This window comes from Sander vitreus, chromosome 21, assembly GCF_031162955.1.
Source record: "Sander vitreus isolate 19-12246 chromosome 21, sanVit1, whole genome shotgun sequence".
NCBI classification, from domain to species: Eukaryota; Metazoa; Chordata; class Actinopteri; order Perciformes; family Percidae; genus Sander; species Sander vitreus.
Window position 1 is genome coordinate 13,986,134 of NC_135875.1, and position 24,154 is coordinate 14,010,287.

Sequence of the window (24,154 nt, forward strand, 5' to 3'; positions counted from 1 at the left end):
TGCTCTGCACTGCATGAAGTGACAGTAACAACTATAATGAGATAGAATTGATTATTTATTAGACAATAACAAGAGCACATTTAATTTGAAGCTTGATAAGCATTTGCTATTATGTCAGGCTGACAAAACAAAGTAATTACTTCCTAGGGGACTTTTTGTTTTCTCTACACGTTAGCTTGGATTCGTTCCACTCAGTTGTGCAATTTTGCATGTTAATTTAAAACTAGGGGAACCCTCTTTATACACCAGTCTCGTGAGGCACATGGTCCTTGTGCCAGAAATGACTGTTTGGGTTAGTATGGCACTCTGCTTCCCCTTCAGGCAAGTATTTTTTTTTTTCATTAAGCACATAACCGGTATACAGCCACAAGTGTATACAAAACAAATACAATACAAAGAGGTCAAGTACACCAGGGAGATACAATAATAAAAAGAAAGAAAACTAACTCAAATTACATAAAGCATTTGAAAAGTACAAATAGTATGTGTTCTAACAGCCTTCTTATTACTGCAACAGGATATAGTAGCTATATAGGCAAGGCAGGGCAGCTTTATTTGGATAGCACATTTCAGCAACAGGGCAATTCAAAGTCCCTTACATAAAACATTAACGAGTAGTTAAAAACGATTATATATATAAAAAAAAAAAAACCCAGGCAGGACCAGTATTTCTTTACCATCTCATCCACCACGGGCCCTGCAGGAACATGTGACTTTGTACTCTTGTTACCTACAATATAGCTGTCGCTATAAGGCTTAGTTTAATCATGCAAACTTTGCAAAATCCTAAACCGTTCCAACTGTTTTCCTTCAGATTTTATCATAAAATCTATGTCACACCCACATTGGAGAAATTCTCAGAAATATGTCTGTTATATGTTCAAAAATACCACTAGCTAAAAGACGAGAATAAAATTGACAGTGCAGTATAAGAAATTAACAATTTAAAGAATGGCTGGCAAATGAGAGTTGCTCCAGATTCAGACTCTGGGGACAGCAAGCAGACCTGTCCCAGATGACCTGAGAGGTCTGGGTGGTTCATAGTGTCTAAAAGTATAGACAAGTTTTTCCAAATCCTGCTGAGACATTAATTGTCTTAATGTGGCTGTTACAATTCAGGTCTGAGTCCATGACTACACCCAGATTTCTGGCTTTGTCTATTGTTTTTGTCGTTTTAAGCCGAGTGTTGACTTTTAATCGTTCCTCTTTTGCTCCAAAAACAACCACATCAGTTTTTTCTTAAAAAAATATATAGTATAACAGTGTTTAATGTGAATGGACAGCTCTATGAAGTTAGGTGTTTTATTTTGGAATTTGGACTTATGGATGTAAAATTTGGTCAAAATTAAAATCAGGTTGATTAAATAAAATTGAGCGGTGAGATTTGTGTCAAAGTTAATGAAACCAAAACGTACATTTTCCCAGCACAAGGAGAATTCAGGGTAAATAAGATCAGCTAAGTAGCGAGACAGTTTACTCCAAAGTAATTTAGTATGAGGGCATAACCAAAATAAATGCACAAGAGTTTCTCTTTGATTCCCACAGAATGTACAGTTTACATTAATGCCTTTTTTGAGCTTCTGTAAATAGTGGTTTGTTGGGTCAAATCTATGAAGCATCTTAAAAGAAATTTCTTTGACTTTATTAGTCAGAAAAAACTTTTGCGGCAGAAGCCAGACCTTGTCCCAACATAGATCTCCAACAAAGCTGGACCAGTGTGATAAAGAAGAGGGTGTACTAATGTAGAAAAAGTTGACGAATTATTTTGTTGATATTCTTACAACTTCTACCAACCTCAGTATCAAGTACATTACCTAAAACAGGGAGATTACCATCAGCCTTAAAACCTCTAAAAAGTGCAATTACACCTGTGGCGATAGCATCGAAAACAATCAAACTCCCTAGGAGTAACAGGCAGGGTTCATACGTTTTGAAAAAACCTGGAAAAGTTATGGAATTTAAAAAATGAAAATTCCAGGCCTGGAAAGGTTTTGGAAACAAAAAGACCCAGAAAGTTTTGGAAAAGTCATGGAATTTTTTTTTTTAAACACAGCATAATAATATATGATTAATAAATGTATTTCACGTCGTCCTAACCTCAACGTTCTATTCGGGGCGCGATATTACGAATCCCACTATGAACCACATAAATTGTAATTCATTTTATTGTTAAACCTCTGAGGGTAAACTTTAACACAGATTTTTATTTTGATTGTATAATGTCGACTATATAGTCTATATACTATAGGAATACATAGTCATGGAAATTTTGCCAAAAAGTATTGGTTAAAATGTGTATGAACCCTGAACAGGGATACCATACTGCTGAAGACATTCAGAATAAGAATAAAGTTGACCGTCTTGGTTAAATAATTGACTGACCAACAAAATATTGTTATCAAACCATTGTTTAAAGAAAATGTATCTATTTTTGAATAAAACATATGTAGTGTTCCAAACATAAAATATGTGGGGACTAAAATTATGTTTGATGATTAAAGACCAGGCCAATAACATTTGTTAATGAAAAGAAGCTTCGAAGTTTGAGGGGGATTTGTCAATATTATAGTTACAGATCAAAATAAAGTTGAGACCACCTAATGAAGAAAAGATGTAATGGCGAATAAAGTTCCACAGAGAAGTTGGACACTTCTCGCCTGATCCAATTGATTTTAAAACCCTTCAGGCAAGTATGACACCACACTTTGTGGCTCAGTGACAGTCCTCTAGATTGATGTACTACAGTGTGCCAGCTAGCTCTACGTCAATGTTTGGCCTAGTTTCCCCTCAGTGCAAGATGGGACGCACTGAGCAGCAGGCGTGTGACAGGGCGTAGAGTTGCTCGGCGCTGCGCTCCAGTCGGTCCCGGTACTCAAGGTTGGAGTAGTTGCCTTCAGGGACCCCCTGGGTGCCGTAAAGGAGACCCCAGCAGCAGCAGGCAATTACTGCTGTGCTGTCACTGTCGCCTGGGCAGGAAGAAAAGGAAATAGAGAATTTCACATATAAAGATGTTTATCAAACATTATTACATTATATTAGGACAATAAACAGGAAATCTAATTGGTAATGCCAATATGTACTATTATGGTTTCTAGAACATTTAAGTTTTTTTCCGACTTGTTTCAACATACTATATAGTATGACTTTGTTCGACATACTATACTATGATTATTTTTGACATACTATACTATGACTTTTTTCAACATGCTTTACTATGACTTTTTTTTTGACATACTATACTAGGATTATTTTTGACATACTATGACTTTTTTCAACATGCTTTACTATGACTTTTTGACATACTATAATATGACTTTTTTCAACATGCTTTACTATGACTTTTTTTCGACATACTATGACTTTTTCGACATGCTAAACTATGACTTTTTTCCAACTTGTTTCAACATACTATAGTATGACTTTGTTCAACATGCTATACTATGATTATTTTTTGACATACTATGACTTTCGACATGCTTTACTATGACTTTTTTAGACATACTATACTATGACTTTTTTTGACATACTATACTATGATTATTTTTGACATACTATACTATGACTTTTTTCAACATGCTTTACTATGACTTTTTTTCGACATACTATACTATGACTTTTTTCTACATGCTAAACTATGACTTTTTTAAACATACTATGACTTTTTTTTTTTTCGACATGCTATACTATGACATTATTGAATTGTTTCAACATGCTATACTATGACTTTTGACATACTACACTGACTTTTCTCGACATACTATACTATGACATTTTTCAGCATACTATACTATGACTTTTTTTCGACATACTATGACTATTTGACTTTTTTTCGACATGCTATACTATAACTTATTTCGACTTTTTCATCATGACTTTTTTCGACATACTATGACTTTTTTTCTGATTTTTTTCAACATGCTATGAATGTTTTTCGACATACTATACTATGATTTTTATCGACTTGTTTCAACATGCTATATTATAACTTTGACATTTTTTAGACATACTATACTATGACTGTTTTCGACATGCTATACTATAACTTATTTCGACTTTTTTGGCATACTATGAATTTTTTCGACATGCTATACTATGATGTTTTTAGACATACTATACTATGACTTTTTTTGACATACTATACTATGATTATTTTTGACATACTATACTATGACTTTTTTCAACATGCTTTACTATGACTTTTTTTGACATACTATGACTTTTTTCGACATACTATAATATGACTTTTTTTCGACATACTATAACTTTTTTCAACATGCTTTACTATGACTTTTTTCGACATGCTAAACTATGACTTTTTTCCAACTTGTTTCAACATACTATAGTATGACTTTGTTCAACATGCTATACTACGATTATTTTTTACATACTATGACTTTTTTCGACATGCTTTACTATGACTTTTTTAGACATGCTAAACTATGACCTTTTTCTGACTTTTTTCAACATACTATGACTTTTTTGAATTTTTTCGACATACTATACTATGACTTTTTTTAGACATACTATACTATGACTTCGACATGCTAAACTATGAATTTTTTTAACTTTGTTCGACATGCTTTACTGTGACTTTTTCGACTTTTCGACATACTATGACTTTTTTGAACATACTATACTATGACATTATTGAATTGTTTCAACATGCTATACTATGACTTTGACTTTTGACATACTACACTGACTTTTTTCGACATACTATACTATGACTTCTTTCTACTTTCTACTTCTACTACTACTACTACTACTTCTTTCTAAAAGTGGAACTCGTTTGGTGCAAAGCCTAAGAGTAAATTATTTTCCTGGGAAATGGGAGGACGACTAACGGGCAGGGCACCGTGCCCTGAGATTTGTGATACGACCGGCTGGCCTGCATTATCATCCAGGCAGAGCGCCTCTTCCACCCCTGTACTCAGTAGGACACAGCCGTGGACAGCTGCAAAAGGGAGAATTAGCAACAAAATGCCTGCCCAACAACTGAGTGTGCAACTGGATAACAGATTTGCTCCTCTGCTGCAGGACCCTGGACATGACCTGGATTGCGTCTCATTGTCACACAGCAGGGTAAGGACTGAGAGCAATTCAAAAAGTAAAAAGCTACAGGGAAAGCTAAAGACTGGGCACCAAATTCTGATTGTGGGTGACTCTGCTGTAAAAGACATAAAAAGCAATAAAAACACCAAAATACTCTGTTTTCCCAAAGACATGGTGTCTGACTTGGCCCAAAGAATCCCGGATATCGTGGTAGCACACCCAACTGTGAAGAACATTATACTGCATATAGGGTCACATGATGTTGTAAAGCAAGAGTCTGAAGTGCTGAATCGTGACTTTATGAATCTGCTGAACACAGTCAGCTCCCTAAACGCGGAGGTGTTTATCAGTGGCCCTATACCGCCAGTCAGAAGAGGAGCTGAGAGATTCAGCAGGCTGTTGGCACTGAACAGCCTCATGCTTTCAACTGCATGTACCGTCCACTCTCTGCGGTTCATTGACAATTTTAACATTTTCTGGGACCGCAGACATCTTTTTAAAGCAGATGGACTTTTTCTTAACAAGCCAGGAGTAAAGCTGTTCACCTCTAGCCTACTTTACTTTCTGCACCACACATCTACTCCCTCGGCCAAGGACACGAGACAAGATAAACAAACAAAACAAGAGGAAGACACAACAAAGTGCGGCAGTGATCCACCACAGCCCCCACCTGAGCAAAGATTTGACCATGGAGGACCACAGAACGGAGATGAGAAATCTCAACCCTCCTTTTCAACCATCCAACACTCCTCAAACCCCCTTACCAACACTGACGCCTTTGAGGATCCATTGCTCTCCCCATCCGCCTTCTCCCCCGTTTCCCCCTGCCACATGTTGGGGTTCACTAACCGGATGGAGCAGCTGGTAGATGCTGGAATCAAGTTTGCCCCACTACCTTCTCCCATCATTCGCCCTCAGCATCAAAGTGACCCTGTGTTGACTGAACCGCTGAAAGTAAAACGCCAGGCACCTCTGCCCCCTCATGGACAGCAGCTAACTCCTTCTGACCAGACTGATAAGTATGCTTGTGTACAAAATGCAACAAGCTTTAACTGATATGTGCTGGGCCCAGGCTGCATGCCTAGTGGCACACATGACTCTTTCCAGGACAAGCCTGGGCCCTGTGTATTCAATTCTTCGTCAATCTATGTTGTGATAGGTAATAGAAAAAAAATGGTGAATCCGCTAAGTAAGAAAAAGAAGCACTTGACAGCCAACTTAGCAAATTTAGCATCCATTCCTCGTCAGCCACAGCCTGTCCCAAAAAACGAGACAAATAATTATTTTAACACACTAACACTAGCCTTACTAAACGTCTGGTCTCTGGCGGGTAAATCATTTTTAATCAATGATTTTATTATTAAGCACAATCTTGACCTCATGTTTTTAACTGAAACCTGGTTAGACTATAATAACAGTGATGCTGTTCTTATAGAGTCAGCTCCCCCTAACTTCAATTTTATGAGTGAGAATAGAGCGAATAAGAAAGGAGTACAGGGTATGTATTGTCACAGTGCCTAGGCAAAACATATGCCAATATGACCCAATTTCATATGATTAACCGTAAAAACCTGGAGGACATTATACAACATCTGAAAACCTCCTCCTGCTGCCTTGATATTCTACCAACGAGCCTTTTCAAAAATGTTTCCAATTGTTTGGCTACTGATCTCCTACAGATTGTAAACACGTCTCTTTTCTCAGGTATCTTCCCACAGGCCCTGAAAACTGCAGTCATTAAGCCACTCTTAAAAAAGAACAATCTAGACACGTCACTAATGAGCAACTATAGGCCGATATCAAACCTTCCATTTTTAAGTAAAATCATTGAAAAAACGGTTTCTCAACAACTCACCCTTTTCTTGTCACTAAACAACCGTTTTGATGCCTTCCAGTCGGGTTTTCGACCACACCACAGCACTGAGACATCTCTTGTTAAAGTCTTTAATGACATCCACTTAAACACAGACAGTGGCAAAATTTCAGTCTTGGTATTACTTGATCTCAGTGCTGCATTTGATACGGTCGACAATGACATATTACTAGACCGATTGGAAAACTGGGTTGGCATTTCTGGCTCAGTACTAAAGTGGTTTGAGTCTTATTTAAAGAATAGGGACTACTTTGTGTCTATAGGGAATTATACATCTGAGCATACAAATATGACGTGCGGAGTTCCCCAAGGCTCTGTTCTGGGGCCTCTCCTGTTTAACATCTACATGTTTCCACTGGCTCAAATTATGGAAAACAATAAAATAAGTTACCATAGTTATGCGGATGACACACAAATTTATATAACCTTATCGCCAGGGGACTATAGTCCAATACAACAACTGACTAAGTGCATTGAACAAATTAATGACTGGATGTGCCAGAATTTTTTTAAATTAAATGATGAAAAAACTGAGGTGGTTGTTTTTGGAGCAAAGGAGGAACGATTAAAAGTCAGCACTCAGCTTCAAACGATAATGTTAAAAACGACAGACAAAGCCAGTCTGGTGTAGTCATGGACTCAGACCTGAATTTTAACAGCCACATTAAGACAATTACAAAGTCAGCCTATTACCACCTTAAAAATAAATCAAGGGTTAAAGGACTTATGTCTCAGCAGGATCTGGAAAAACTTGTCCATGCTTTTATCTTCAGCAGACTTGACTACTGTAACGGTGTCTTCACAGGTCTCCCTAAAAAATCAATCAGACAGCTGCAGCTGATTCAGAACGCTGCTGCTCGAGTCCTCACTAAGACCAAGAAAGTGGATCACATCACTCCAGTTCTGAAGTCTCTACACTGGCTTCCAGTGCCTCAAAGAATTGATTTCAAAATACTTTTGCTGGTTTATAAATCACTTAACGGTTTAGGGCCAAAATACATTTCTGATCTGCTACTACACTATGAACCACCCAGACCTCTCAGGTCGTCTGGGACAGGCCTGCTTGTTGTCCCCAGAGTCAGAACTAAACAGGGGGAAGCAGCGTTTAGTTTTTATGCTCCACATATCTGGAACAAACTCCCAGAAAACTGCAGGTCTGCTGCAACTCTCAGTTCTTTTAAATCAAGGCTGAAGACCTATCTTTTTGATGTTGCCTTTCTTTAAATAAGCATTGTTGACACTGTATAACAATCTATATAAACATATAAAGAGAAATTCCTATAACAAATAATAGAATTGAATTATGACTATGAATTATAACTATGACTTTTTTCTACATGCTAAACTATGACTTTTTTCGACATACTATACTATGACATTTTTCGACATACTATACTGACTTTTTAGATATATTCAACATGCTATAGCCTACTATGACTTTTTTCAACATACTATGACTTTTTTGAGTTTTTTCGACATGCTATACTATGACTTTTTTCGACATGCTATACTAAAACTTTTTTCAACATGCTAAACTATGACCTTTTTCAACATACTATACTATGACTTTTTTGAATTTTTTCGACATGCTATACTATGACTTTTTTCAACATACTATACTATGACTTTTTTGAATTTTTTCGACATGCTATACTATGACATTGTTCGACATACTATACTGACTTTTTAGATATATTCAACATGCTATAGCCTACTATGACTTTTTTCAACATGCTATACTATGACTTTTTTCGACATGCTATACTATGACTTTTTTAGACATACTATATACTATGACTTTTCTACATGCTAATCTATGAATTTTTATGACTTTTGACATACTACACTGAGTTTTTTTGACATACTATACTATGACTTTTTTTGACATACTACACTATACTACACTTTTTAAAATTTTTGTCAGCATGACTTTTTACTTTATATTATAATATATTACAACTTTGTTGGACATACTACGCTATGACATTTGTTTTAGCAATAACGTGTAACACTTGTACATGAATAAAAATGTTTCTTTTCAATGTGTTATGTTTTTACTTCTTTATAACAGTCACACAAGACAGACACTTCATCATACAATAAAACCTGGATTCATGATACCTGTGTGTGACACTACTTTAATAAAGTACTATATGATTTAATAAATACTATGACTTATTTTCGACATACTATACTGACTTTTTTTTCAGATTTTTCTGACATGCTATGAAGTTTTTTTCCACATACTATACTGTGACTTTTTTTCGACTTGTTTCAACATGCTTTACTATTACTTTTTTCGACTTTTTTTCGACATGCCATACTGTGACTTTTTTCGACACTGACTTTTTTACTATTTTTGAAATAATATACTATGACTTTTTTTTAAACATGCTATGAACTATGACTCTTTTTTTACTTTTTTCAGTCAGTATGACTTTTTTACTTTTTTCGACATGCTATACTATGACTTTGTTCTACATGCTATACTATAACTTTTTTCAACATACTATACTATGACTTTTTTTCGACATGCTATATTATGACTTATTTCGACATGCTAAACTATGACTTTTTATGACTTTTTTTTGACATACAACACTGAAATTTTTTGACATACTATACTGTGACTTTTTTTGACATACTATACTATGACTTTTGTCGACATACTATACTGTGACTTTTTTAGATTTTTTTCAACATAATATACTATTACTTTTGTTTCCGACTTTTTTGACATATACTCTGACTTTTTAGGACATGCTATACTATGAATTTTTATGGGTTTCTTTCAATGTGTTGCTTTTACTTCTTTTTAAAGGTCACACAAGTCAGACATTTCTTAACATCATACAATAAATCTTGGTTTCATAATACCTGTGTGTGACACTACTTTAATAAAGTAGACCATTTTCGACATGCTATGCTATGACTTTTTTTCGAGTTTTTTTTTAACATACTACACTATGACATTTCTTGACATACTATACTATGACTTTTTTTTCGACTTTTTTCGACATATACTATGACTTTTTAGGACATTTGTTTTAGAAATAATGTAATAATGTGTAACACTTGTACATGAATAAAAGTGTTTCTTTTCAATGTGTTGTTTTTTTACTTCTTTTTAAAAGTCACACAAGACAGAAACTTCTTAACATCATACAATAAAACCTGGTTTCATGATACCTGTCTGTGACACTACTTTAATAAAGTACCATATGATTTAATAAATACTATGACTTTGTTTAATTTTTTCGACATGCTATAGACTACTATAACTTTTTCGACATGCTAAACTATGACTTTTTTCCGACATGCTATACTATGACTTTATTTTCGACATACTATACTATGACTTTTTTCAGCATACTATACTATGACTTTTTTTTCGACATACTATACTGACTTTTTAGATATATTCAACATGCTATAGCCTACTATGACTTTTTTCAACATACTATACTATGACTTTTGAGTTTTTTCAACATGCTATACTGACTTTTTTCGACATGCTATACTAAAACTTTTTTCGACAATCTATACTATGACTTTTTTCGACATGCTATACTATGACTTTTTTAGATTTTTTTCAACATAATATACTATTACTTTTGTTTCCGACTTTTTTGACATATACTCTGATACTATACTATGACTTTTCTTTCGAATTTTTTGACATACTATGACTTTATTTGACTTTTTTCAACATGCTATACTATAACTTATTTCGACTTTTTCATCATGACTTTTTTCGACATACTATGAATTTTTTCAGATTTTTTTCAACATACTATACTATGACTGTTTGACATGCTATACTATGACTTTTTTCAACATACTATACTATGACTTTTTTCGAAATACTATACTATGACTTTTTTGACATACTATACTATGAATTTTTTCGAAATACTATACTATGACTTTTTTCGACATACTATACTATGACTTTGTTCGACATGCTATACTACGATTATTTTTGACATACTATACTATGACTTTTTTTGACATACTATGACTTTTTTCAACATACTATGACTTTTTTGAATTTTTTTCAACATGCTAAACTATGACTTTTTTCAACATGCTAAACTATGACTTTTTTCTACATGCTAAACTATGACTTTTTTTCGACATACTATACTATGACTTTGATTACATACTACACTATGACATTTATTAACGTACTATACTATGACTTTTTTCGGCATACTATACTATGACTTTTTTCATCATACTATACTATGACTTTTTTCAACATACTACACTATGACATTTTTTACAACATACTATACTGACTTTTTAGATATATTCAACATGCTATAGCCTACTATGACTTTTTTCAACATACTATACTATGACTTTTTTCGACATACTATACTATGACTTTTTTCAACATGCTATACTAAAACTTTTTTCGACATGCTAAACTATGACCTTTTTCCGACTTTTTTCAACATACTATACTATGACTTTGAATTTTTTCGACATGCTATATGACTTTTTTCGACATGCTATACATGACCTTTTCGACATGCTAATCTATGACATTTTTCGACATGTTAAACTATGACTTTTTTCAAAATACTATACTATGACTTTTTATGACTTTTGACATACTACACTGACTTTTTTCGACATACTATACTATGACTTTTTTTACATACTACACTATGACATTTTTTGACGTACTATACTATGACTTTTTTCGGCATACTATACTATGACTTTTTTGAATTTTTTCGACATGCTATACTATGACATTTTTCGACATACTATACTGACTTTTTAGATATATTCAACATGCTATAGCCTACTATGACTTTTTTCAACATACTATACTATGACTTTTTTTCGAAATACTATACTATGACTTTTTTTGACATACTATCTATTATGACTTGTCACTATGACACTTCTTATCATACAATAAAACCTGGTTTCATGATACCTGATACTGATACTATATGATTTAATAAATACTATGACTTATTTTCTTTTTTCCACATACTATACTATGACTTTTTTCGACATGCTAAACTATGACCTGTTTCCAACTTTTTTTCAACATACTATACTATGACTTTTTTTGACATGCTAAACTATGACTTTTTTCCGACTTGTTTCAACATACTATAGTATGACTTTGTTCTACATGCTATACTATGATTATTTTTCGACATACTATACTATGACTTTTTTTCGACATGCTATACTATGACTTTTTTCGACATGCTATACTATGACTTTTTTCGACATGCTATACTATGACTTTTTTCGACATGCTATACTATGACTTTTTTCGACATGCTATACTATGACTTTTTTCGACATACTATGACACTTTGACATGCTAAACTATGACTTTTTTCGAAATACTATGACTTTTTATGACTTTTGACATACTACACTGACTTTTTTCGACATACTATACTATGACTTTTTTCTACATGCTAAACTGACTTTTTTCGACATTATACTATGACTTTTTTTTACGTATTATACTATGACTTTTTTCGGCATGCTATACTATGACTTTTTTCGACATGCTATACTATGACTTTTTTCGACATGCTATACTATGACTTTTTTCGACATACTATACTATGACCTTTTTTCCGACTTTTTTCAACACACTATACTATGACTTTTTTGAATTTTTTCAACATGCTATACTATGACTTTTTTAGATATACTATGACATTTTTCGACATGCTAAACTATGACTTCTTTCAACATACTATACTATGACATTTTTCGACATGCTAAACTATGACTTTTTTCCGATTTGTTTCAACATACTATAGTATGACTTTGTTCGACATGCTATACTATGATTATTTTTTACATGCTATACTATAACTTTTTTTAGACATACTATATACTATGACTTTTTGACATACTATACTATGACCTTTTTCCGACTTTTTTCAACATACTATAGTATGACTGTTCTACATGCTATACTATGATTATTTTCGACATACTATATACTATGACTTTTTTTCGACATGCTATACTGTGACTTTTCTTTACTATTTGACATGCTATACTATGACTTTTTTCAACATACTATACTATGACTTTTTTGACATACAATACTATGACTTCTTTCGACATGCTATACTATGACTTTTTCGGACATACTATACTATGAATTTTTATGACATTTAGTAATAATATGTAACACTTGTACATGAATAAAAATGTGTTTCTTTTCAATGTGTTTGTTACATCTTTTTAAAAGTCACACAAGACAGAAACTTCTTAACATCACACAATAAAACCTGGTTTCATGATACCTGTCTGTGACACTACTTTAAAAGTACTATATGATTTAATAAATACTATGACTTATTTTCGAGATACTATACAGATTATGTTTTAGATTTTTTTCGACATGCTATGACTTTTTCTCACATTTTGACTTTTGTTCGACTTGTTTCAACATGCTTTACTGTGACTTTTTTCGACATACTACACTGACTTTTTTTATACATACTACACAGACTTTTTTCAACATGCTATACTATGACTTTTTTCCACTTTTATCGACATACTATACTATGACTTATTTCGACATACTGTGACTTTTTTGGAGATACTATACTATGACCTTTTCTTTTACTTTTTTCGACATGTTATATTATAGACTTTTTTCGACATGCCTTTTTTCTACATAGTATAGTATGACTTTTTAGGACATGCTATACAATGAATTGTTATGACATTTGTTTTAGCAATAATGTTTAACACTTGTACATGAATAATGTTTTTCTTTTTACTCATTTTTAAGTCACACAAGACAGACAGTTCTTAACATCATACAATAAAAACTGGTTTAATGATACCTGTGTGTAACACTCCTTTAATAAAGTAGACTTTTTTCAACATACTATGACTTTTTTTTCTGACATGCCATACTATGACTTGTTTTTTACTTTTTTCGACACACTATACTATGACTTTTTTTCAACATATTACACTATGACTTGTTTTCAACATGCTATACTATGACTTATTTTAGACTTACTATATTATGACTTTTTTAAACTTTTTAACACATTACACTGACTTTTTTTCGACATACTATATAAGACTTTTTTTCAACTTTTTTCGACATTCTATCCTATGACTTTTTTCAACATACTACATTATGACTTTTTTGACATTTTTCAACATGCTATACTATTACGGCATCAGGTTTATGTCATATCTTGCAAGGGCAGAAAACATGCTCCCAATAGCAAATTATACCATTTCACATGCGCAGATATTACTCTTCGCACACCAATTCAACAATAGAGAGTGTACAGGCAGCTGCGGGCGTGAAACAAAACATAGGGGGAGCAGGGTTTTTTCCCGGCTCGGAATGGGCCTGAAGCAGGGGTCTGGGGGTCCTCCCATTCTGATTCTGCCATTTTCTGGCACAAATTTATGGTGAAAAGGTCTTTATTCATGTCAAGGAAAACACAAAATTCTAGTGGCAGGTAAAAACTCAAAATATAATGGAATATAATGCAGTAAGGGGGCTTTCGCATCCGACTACACTTCACCACAAAGTCCAGTTCATTTGATTAGTATGAACAGGGCATAACGGTAACTTTTTTTCCCCCAAGGAGCACATTTTGCTCCTAAATTGAAAAATGTAGGAGTGACTTACATAACTGCTATTACTTTTGTAGCTAATTTGTACAATAATACAATAGTGTTATGAATATAAAATGTTATGAAGTGTAATGTTTTCTATTTTTAAATATTTATCAATAAATTGTCAGTGATGTTGAATACAGCAGTAGTGTGAAGGTCCACCCCTACGGTTTGGCATGCATGTTAACCGAGGATTAACTGCAAATTTAACCAGCTTGTTCAGGGAGTCTGGGCAATGCCGATAAAGCAGGTGCATGTGTTGTTCATGCGTACTACCGTACGGCTTGCATCAGGTGCAGTAGGTAAGACTTATAAAACTAACTTTCTGTCATATTTGCTGAAACTGACCTCTATGTTTGAGTAGAACTACATGAAGCAAAAAAATCTTGCTCCTCTGGAACCACCTACAGCCTGTAGTGCGATTTGCAAAACCCCACAGCTCCCTGGTCAAATGCACCAATCGGGTCTAACTGTGTGCCAATCACTTGATTTACACATTATTGTGCCATAAAATATAATAACAAAGAATCAATATATAGTAGCTAGATCTCGCGAGATTAAACATGACGAGATTTCTCGTCAAAGTAAAAAGCTTCTCGCGATAACAGTACACAAGTGCAGAGCAGCAGCCTTCAAATTAGCATAGAAAAACCCCCTGGTCATTCTCCAAAGTTGACTTTGAGTTTACTTTTAGAACTACTGCCAGAAAGCGCTTAGTTAAGTTGTAACCTTGGTTCTCTGAGTGAGGAGACTCGCTCTCCACCATACATATGGAATAAGTAAATGTGTAACTGTTAGTTATACAGGAGAGAAGCCAGTCATTTGAGTTAATGGCAAAACCTTTTAGTGCTCGGTTTTCATTTTGTGACTTTCGATTGAATAAAGCACTATTTTTACAGTCTTGTTTCTTCATTGACGTTTTCTGTACAATAGTGTTAAAATCTTGTCTCGTCTCAATCTCGTGAACCCAAACTTGTGTCTCATCTCGTCTCGTGAGCTAGGTGTCTTGTCACACCTCTAATAGTAGCCTAATAACAAAGAGTTCAAATGTGTGCTTGTGTTATAGGGAACAAGATATTGTTTCTAGCTCCTGTGTATTATTGATAATACTCTTAATAAACCTTGCATTGGATTAGTCACTCAATTCATTTTCTTGTGCTTTGTTCCAACCTCGTCATTCTGAATTATGTTGCATTAATACAGTGGTCCAATTAGTTATCACAAACTAATACTGTTTAGTTGTGCTTACAATCAATGTATAGTAAATGTAATGGAAAAGTTGTGAAATTATGAAGGTGGTATGAGTTGCAGTGCTGTGATTATCAAGCTAAACCGGTAGGCTGGCAAAAGCCTGTTTAGGCAAAAGGCTTTATTATTTATGTAAAATATCTTATATGCAGTAATAAGACTTGCAATTGGTTTAGGCTAGGAGATGTTTGAGATTTCCTAAAGGTTTGGTGGGATTAAAGTTAGGGCAATACTTATTTTCAGCTTATTAATAAGACCACTAAAACAATCTTTTCTTGTTTGAATCTCTGACCTCCATGGAAGCCTGCTCTGCTCATCAGCTCCTCCCAGTCTGAACCCGCCCCCAGCAAGGCGTCCAGCGCAATCATCGGCGCGTCATGGCCGCTGTCTCCCCCCCAGCCCCACAGGCTGAAGCTTTTGTAGGCTTCGTCTCTCTCAGCTGGGCCATAAGATGAAGGCCAAATCACGGGCCCCAACCCACTAGAGAGGCCCCTCAAATCCAGGTACCTGTGGACAGAGGTAAGACATTTTTCTGACATCCACACTATGCTCCAACATTATGTGATTCTGCAAAAGTGAATTCATTCAGGTACATAGACATCCTCCATCCTTTTTACTGTATGTATGTATGTATGTATGTATGTATGTATGTATGTATGTATGTATGTAGGTGAAACATATTTTTATGTTTGTGGTAATTAAATCCACACACTTAACCTTTAAAACAGAAAACTAATATATTTATGCAATACAAAAATTAAAATGAGCTCAGTGCTGCTGAACTAAACCTGACCAGTGGCATCTTAGTACAAATCTCATGCCATCATCTATTAACCTTGAGACTGTAATACATTAATAGAAAGTTGTTGATTTTGGAAACCTGAATCTGAATACAGCATGACACCCTAGCAAAGCCTAATTTCAGCAGCTCATACTGTACCTCTGCCACATGTCACAGAAGTAGTCCCAGTCTCTCTCTGTCTCCTGCACGGCGAAGCCTTGACCCTGAACAAAGCTCTTTGCTATTGGACAGGCCTCGTTGATCAGGCCCAGACCCCAAGTCGTGATTGGCCTGTGCTGGACAGCATAGGCCGTAAAAAGGGCTGATGCTACGGCTCCCAGAAAACCAGTGGGATGAGGATGGGTCATCCTGCCTGTCTCCACGGCAACTGCCACCAACGACAACAGCTGGTCAGGCTTTGGATACCTGGTGGGGACAAAGTATTAAAGTCTTTATCAACATTATAATGGAGGATATTTAGCTGAAGGTTTCTCCATAAACCTAATGAGGTCACACAGCAGAGAAATGTTTTCTGTATTAGTATTCTGTTTGGATACAAATTCTGTTTACAGTAATTACTTATTTTCATGCTTCAATTGACTCCTTGTCATGTTTTTTTCTGGTTCTAGCTAATTTTTCACCATGGAACTCTGTTATTTATTTGTTATTTTCTGCTTCGTGATCAAAGAATGTACACTTATTCCACTGTTGCATTTATTATAAATTACTTTAAATAAGAGCAGTGGCTGCATGCCTCAATTGTAAATTTAAATGTTCTATCTCACGTTTTGTATGTGTCCTAGGGTGACCAAACCAATGTGCACTGTGCATTTTGCAACTTCATTTAGATTTTTTATTGTGCCTCATCATCCTAAATAAAGCTGAAGAGAACCTGCCTGAACGTTTCTTTTTTTCTACAATTTGAAAACAGATTTATCACTTTCAATCAATTCCTGATGAATTCCTCTCCACAACCAAATGTGATGAGCTTAGAGCTGAAACGATAAGTGGATTCATTAATTAGTCAATCAAAGTCATTGAAACTACTTTGTTGACGAATTGATTGTTTCAATCATGTTTCAGCAAAAATGTCAGATTCCCGTCAGTAACATAAGAAGGGCAACTCTTTCTCACTTTAAAAACATATTAAGAGTTAGAGGATTTATATATCAGGATGATTCTTCTAAGAAACATATGCAAACAGGCGGGACTACTGTACTGCTCTTGTTGCTGCCTGATGATTTCAGATATGTCATAACTGTGTCCCCATTCAAACAACAAAGCAAACTGAAAGGGTTTCTATTTTCGCAGGCCTATGATTACCCATGCATTTTAAGGCTCATTGAGTTTACTTGTAAATAAATGTGCTATATAAATAACTTGTCCTTGTAGATTACTTGGTACTATTACTAGATATCTTAATTTGTTGGAACACCTGCCATTTAGAGATACAAATTGACAATATAGTGCCACTCAAAACAAAATCAATTTGTAACGCTGCTCAGTAAAGCAATACTGCATGTTAATTGACAATTAAAAATAATAACCAAACCCGAGGAGGGCTCAACCTGGAATGCATAAGGATTAGACTAAGTTATTATGTTTTTATTACCTGAGGCCAATGCACATAGACCTCATGGCTGCTCCACAGCCCGTCCCCCGTGGATTATAGGGTACTCTGTAGCCCCCTTTCTTTCCTGGCTTCAACAGGGAGACTCCTACAAGAGCAAATGAGAATCAAAAGAGCAAAAGAGAATGGAAGTCAAATCTCTGCCATCATTACTACATATAAATGTGATTTGGTTTTAAAATGAAGACTTACCCAGAATGGTTGAATTCCCTGGTGCCCTCCCGTCCATGTCTTTCATCCCCTTCACATATCGAGCAGCCACCTCATGCAGGAGTTTCTCCCCCTCCTTCCCTATGAGGGAGACAATGCAGAGATAACTTGTTTAAACTGCAAGCATTGTCCTCATTAACTTTTTAAAGATGTAAGGGACCCATTAACAAGGCTGGCTGTTTGCCATATCACAGTAAAGGTCCAGTTGAATTTCTACCATTTTCCTTCCACTTGTGCAGAGCTGTAATAGAGCACCAAATCAAGGCAAGACTAGAAATTAGATTTAACCTTTAGTTTTGAGAAGGCGTGGTGCGTGTCCTGATGAGGCCTCAGCAGAATAACACTGACTATCAGTTCAATCCAATAAACTCTTTGTTTGAAACAAAATTAACAAAGGAGAGACAGAAGCCAGAGAGAGCAAAAGGGTTCAATGGGCCTCATTCACCAATATCTTCCTAAGTTTTCTCTTAAATATATTCTTAAGAAAGTCCCTAAGAAATGTCTACGTCTGATTCATGACGTGTTCTTAAACAATTGTTCGCAGGTGTGTTCTTAGAATGATGAATCCCAATGTCTTCATAAATTGCAAGCTCATGCCCGTTGCTCCTATTTAGAATAGGTAAACGCCCCGTTAATTCACATAAAAGGGCATGAGATGGCAGGGCCGTGTGCACACTTAGAGAAATGTCGAAAAGACGTGGTAAAGACAGTGGAGGCCTCGGGTCCAAAAGAAAGAAAAACTTTAGTAATTCTGAAGTGGAAGTACGGAATGCAGTTACTCATGCAGTGAACGCTGTATCCAGAGAAGGGTGCAGAACCAATGAAGTAGAAAATATATGGTTTGATCTGAAATCTGAGGCAAAAAAATATATTTCAAAACATAGAAGATACTCTTGGCGTATAAATAGCATGATCAATCATTTATTATTGGACGGCAGGGTTCCCCGTTAACATAATTGATGTGAATTGAATGCAAAGCATGGCAAGTTTATTTATATAGGCCTAGCACAATTCATACACAATGGCAATTCAAAATGCTTTACAAATGAGCAGTAGTGTGTATTTATTAAAACAAACAAACGTATAATTATGTGTAAAATAATGAAAATAATTAGTTACAAAATGGAGAGAAAAGTTAAATTTTAAATTAGAATGTAAGAAAACTGTATAGCTACTTGTTTTGCGCAAACATGTCAGCTCTAAATTGTGTGTAAGAGTGCTCTTGAGTGTGCATAGATTCTGTTCTTACCTAATAACAAATCCCAAATAAGAAAACATTGGTGAATGCCAGAATCTTTGTGACAACTGCGTAAGTGGGGTTTAAGAACACATTTGTTCTTAAGAACGTTTGGTGAATGAGACCCAATGTCATTTTGACCTTACCAGTTGCCAGTCCTTCAGCTGTTGCCAGATGCAGAACTGTGTCATCGCTTACCGGCCAGTCAGGGAGCTCAACCTTTATGTTCTTCAGACCGCCAAGCTCTTTCAGCTCCTGCAAAAGGATGAGGGTAGACATTTTTGGGAAAATACATCTCTAGCAGTGGTTTCGCTTCATCACAAATTCAACTCCTCTTTTCATGTTGGTCCTGCACTGACCTGATGAATAGCTGGTCCCGACTTATTGAACTCCCAAAGCTGGTTCCTGTATCCCAGAGCATCACCGACACCACTCAGCAGCATGGCTGCCTTATAGTGCTCCACTGTAATAGATCTGTTGGCACAAAAGAGACTATTACCACTCTGTTAACAAATGTACAACACTTTGAAGTGCCTGCCTAAGCCAATAGAAAACCTTAACTCAAGATGCTCTTCTTAACAGTCGTTTTTCACTGTCCATAAAAAGGAAACTGTACTGATGAGAAGCTGTTTTATAGTCATTTTAATTTAAAATGTTGTTATTTGATTTGGTTTGAAAAACGCCCCTAATGTTATTTTTCCCCTAACGCCCCTAATGTTATTATTATATAATATACCGTTAGCCTGGATGCCAGCCGAACTTAGCCCTGCCCACAACATTCGAAGGTTGGGAAGTTCGGTCGCTCGAACAGGAGCTGTTTGGACAAATCAAATTGTGAGGGCGGGCTTTATACGATGATGGACAGATACAGTAACGAACAGTAACGTGTGTCTCTCTCTCTCTCTCTCTCTCACACACACACACACACACACACACACACACACACACACACACACACAGCTGATGGTGTCGCGACTCAGCTGTTCAAGTCACAGAGGCTGGTTATATGGCGCGTTCATGCCACCTTGGAATGACAGGGACCGCCCCGTGATTACGTTGTTTTTCCTACTACCAGCGTTCACATGGTTAGGATGGTCGGGATGCGTGTTCTTCTTCTTCATCTGTTATATTGGCGTTTGGCATAACAACTTGTGGCATGACTGCCACCAACTGTTGGCCGTAGCCTAGAGCATCAGGTGTGTGAAAACCTGGTGAAAACATGGAGACCACAATAATTTACTGCTGTTTTCTTATGCGAGCATACAAACAGCACATTGTCAGGTGTTTGTGTTATCTGCAGGACAACGAACGGGAAAGGACACAGATAAGGTGTTTTTTTTTTTTTTTTTATACATAGGCCTATTTATGAATAATTTGAAACATGTTAGGTCTGTGTATGTTTCTCAGCAGAAGCATTTGTCCACAATAAATAAGTTTATTGTCATTGAAATATGTTCAGTGAACCAAAGTCGCCTACATCAAACGTCAGTCAACAACGCGTCACCAACTGGGAAACTCGGTTAGCAAAATCTGGCCCGAGTTTCCCACCTCTGATTCCCACAGGAAGGGACGTGAATGATGACGTTTTCACTCGGAAAAATGTTTTTCCGATGTCCATGAACGCACGGTTAGAACGTAAGAGACTTCACCTGTTTCAACGGCCAATAGAGAAGTCAGCTAAAAACTATAAAAAATAAAATTATCAATAATCCATTTTATTTCTACGTTACCAACAGCTTTACGAAATGGCAGAGTTTTAGACGGAGCGGAGCCTCAACAACCGCCCGAAAGCACGGTAGCGTTATATGGTGGAGAGAGACAGAGAGAGACTGAAGCGAGGGAGCGCCCAGTGGCGTTAAGGGTCTTTTACACTAGACGCATCCAAGGTGGCAAAGCCGTGAATCAGAGAAATAAAACGAGTTTCCCACCTCTGATTCACACAGGAAGTGATGCGAATGATGACGTTTTCACTCGAAAAAAATTTTTTCCCGATGTCTATGAACGCAGCATCTGAGTATGACCAAAGCCCGTCTACGGAAAGCCGTTCCACTCCCTATTCAGCCCCATTGTACCTACTTTGGTTGCAGTTCCACCAGAGTTCCACTGGGGGTGATCGCGGTCCAGTGCTAAATGAATGGGACTCTATGGAGCTAGACGGCTAAATTTGTCTCTTTCGCCTGATCGTCGTTGAGAAATCTCAGATTTGATTGTAGTTTTTGCAAGTTCAACATGGATTATAGGTCAAAAGTTGAATGAACGAGTACTTGTGTCCTTTCGATTTGTTACAGGTTGAGTCGTTGTTGCCCATAACACGCTAGCATTCTGCTAATGAATGCTGATTGGTCAGTGAAGGACTGATTACGATCGGAGATCCCGCTTGACGGCATCCAAAGCAGAACCAGAATGTCGGAGTGAATAGTTCAGCGTGGTCTTTAAAACATTAGCAGACCTCTTTCTAGCACGTGTATTAACAGGGAGAGGCTAACCTGTCAGCTGTGTTGTCGATGCCTCGAGAGAACAAAGGAAGCGACTCAGATCTTGCCGTAAAGCAGTGTTGCCAACTCTTTTCCAATGAAAGTCGCTAGCACCAGCTCCAAAATTCGCTAAAAGTCGCAAGATGACGTCATACGCTGATTTGCATATCTTTGACGTCATTACGCAATCATTTCTCTCGTCGCGTCCTGCTGTCTCTCCTACCTACACCAGGTGCTGCTGCACATGAGGAGAGAGGGGAGCTCCGCTGCTCCTCAGTCACAGAACAGAAGACTGTTTTGGCAGCTACAGTCGAGAAATACCTTGTGTGCTCGTTGGACAATACTAGATTAATAGATAATAATAGATTTAATAGATTTGTCACTAGTCGCTTTTTTGAAAAAAAAAGTCGCTAAGGGGGTCTGAAAAGTCGCTAAATCTAGCGACAAAGTCGCTAAATTGGCAACACTGCCGTAAAGCAGTATCTCTGGCTGTATATGTGTATGACGTCATTGACATTTTAAAAGGCTTTTTAGAACAAAAAAGCCACTTTAAGAAAATCTAACACCCAGCAGTGTGCATTTTCTTAGCATCCCCTTTCGAATGCAACATTCAAATTACTAGACAAAAAATTATATCCTGAGAAAAGTGGATTTTGAGGGGTATAGCTCCATAGAGTCCCATTCATTCTGCACTGGCCTGTGAGCGCCCCCTATATGGAACTCTGGTGGAACTGCAACCAGTTCAGAAGCCGGAAGTAACGAGAGAGTAAAACTTCTTCCCTTATTAGAAATTCTTTGGTATGATGTCAGGTGTATGTATACAAAGACTTTAAAATAATTCAAATTTTGCCAATATCTACTGTAGGCTATATTATAAATGAAGATGGTCAAAAAAAAAATTGTAGAATAAAATGTTTTGCTTTTCAGTATCAAAGTCTTCATATATGCTATGCAGTTGTGACTCTACAGACTACGCAACATGGGGAAAAAAGTAGCCTACTGTATTATTTTTTCATACTTTTTATACTTGTTTCCCCATGTTGCGTAGGCATATATGCAAACAGCTAGCACATTGAGGTAGGCCTATATTCCTAAATTAAGGTATATTTACAATGTTCAAACATTTAATGAACCATTAATTCACACATCGACATATAAACAAGTCATCTTAAACATGAAGGTACTCTCTCTGGCTTGATTTGACAGTAATTTAGGTAAAATCCTTCCTCCAATCTCACCGGTCCATTGCAACGAGTCGTTTCCGGAAATCAAGCTTCGCCAGGCGGTCACACACAGAACCTGACACCGGGGCTGCAAACTGAAGCACTGCACACGCCCACTGCTTACTCTCTACTTGTTTGTTGCAAGCTATGGTGGCAAGTAATAGGCTCGTTCGAGATGAACTGCGCCTCGCCTGTAAAGTGGACGAGAGCAGGCAGCAGCAGCAGCCGGGGGCGGTGACAAAAATCCGGTGTCAAGTTCTTATATACTGTCTATGGTCAAGTCGATTCCAGCAACCTTCAGGCTGAACAGGAAGTGACAGAAACACTGTGGTCCGATTCCGATTTAATAAAATGTTATCAGACCAGACCTAGTTTTGTAAATGTGCATAGCCTATGACAATTATTCACCTCAATGATAGGCTACATGAATTAATTGTAATGAATTAATAAACCCGTGGACTGTAATATTTCAGATGTGTTTGAGCAAGATTTCTGCTCATGTTCAAAACTTTGTGCACATTTAAAATATATCTCATCTGTGCTCTCTGAGATTTGGAGGAGTCGTAATATTTTGAGAAAAATAAAGTGATAAGGCTATTACAAGAATAAAGTCACAATATTTCTGAAAAGAATCCACCTGCACCATAGTCTGCTGTGCATTACGTGATTGCTCTGCTGATACGGTAGATCTCAGACCTCCTGACAGACACAGAGCCCCGTTTGAGATCTGACCTCTGTATGACACAAAGTTTAGGGAAGTGGTTGTACGCTGC

General features: G+C 36.3%; 1 protein-coding gene across 2 annotated transcripts; it reads right to left on the reverse strand.

Annotated features, from left to right (window-relative positions):
* Window positions 1–37: 37 nt before the first annotated feature.
* adprh (ADP-ribosylarginine hydrolase) lies at window positions 38–23,581 on the reverse strand. 2 transcript variants are annotated; one of them, XM_078280042.1, is made up of 10 exons: window positions 23,397–23,581; window positions 20,709–20,892; window positions 20,421–20,498; window positions 20,044–20,158; window positions 19,831–19,939; window positions 18,430–18,528; window positions 18,220–18,325; window positions 16,767–17,033; window positions 16,119–16,333; window positions 38–2,966 (listed from the first exon to the last, which is right to left on the reverse strand). In XM_078280042.1, exons 4-10 carry the CDS (start codon window positions 20,125–20,127, stop codon window positions 2,788–2,790), a joined length of 1,059 nt encoding a protein of 352 aa, XP_078136168.1. In that variant the 5' UTR covers window positions 20,128–20,158; window positions 20,421–20,498; window positions 20,709–20,892; window positions 23,397–23,581; the 3' UTR covers window positions 38–2,787. The 2 variants fall into 2 exon arrangements, with proteins under 2 accessions (XP_078136168.1, XP_078136170.1); XM_078280044.1 differs by lacking the exons at window positions 20,421–20,498; window positions 20,709–20,892 and having other exon boundaries at window positions 23,397–23,575.
* Between the last annotated feature and the right edge of the window lie 573 nt (window positions 23,582–24,154).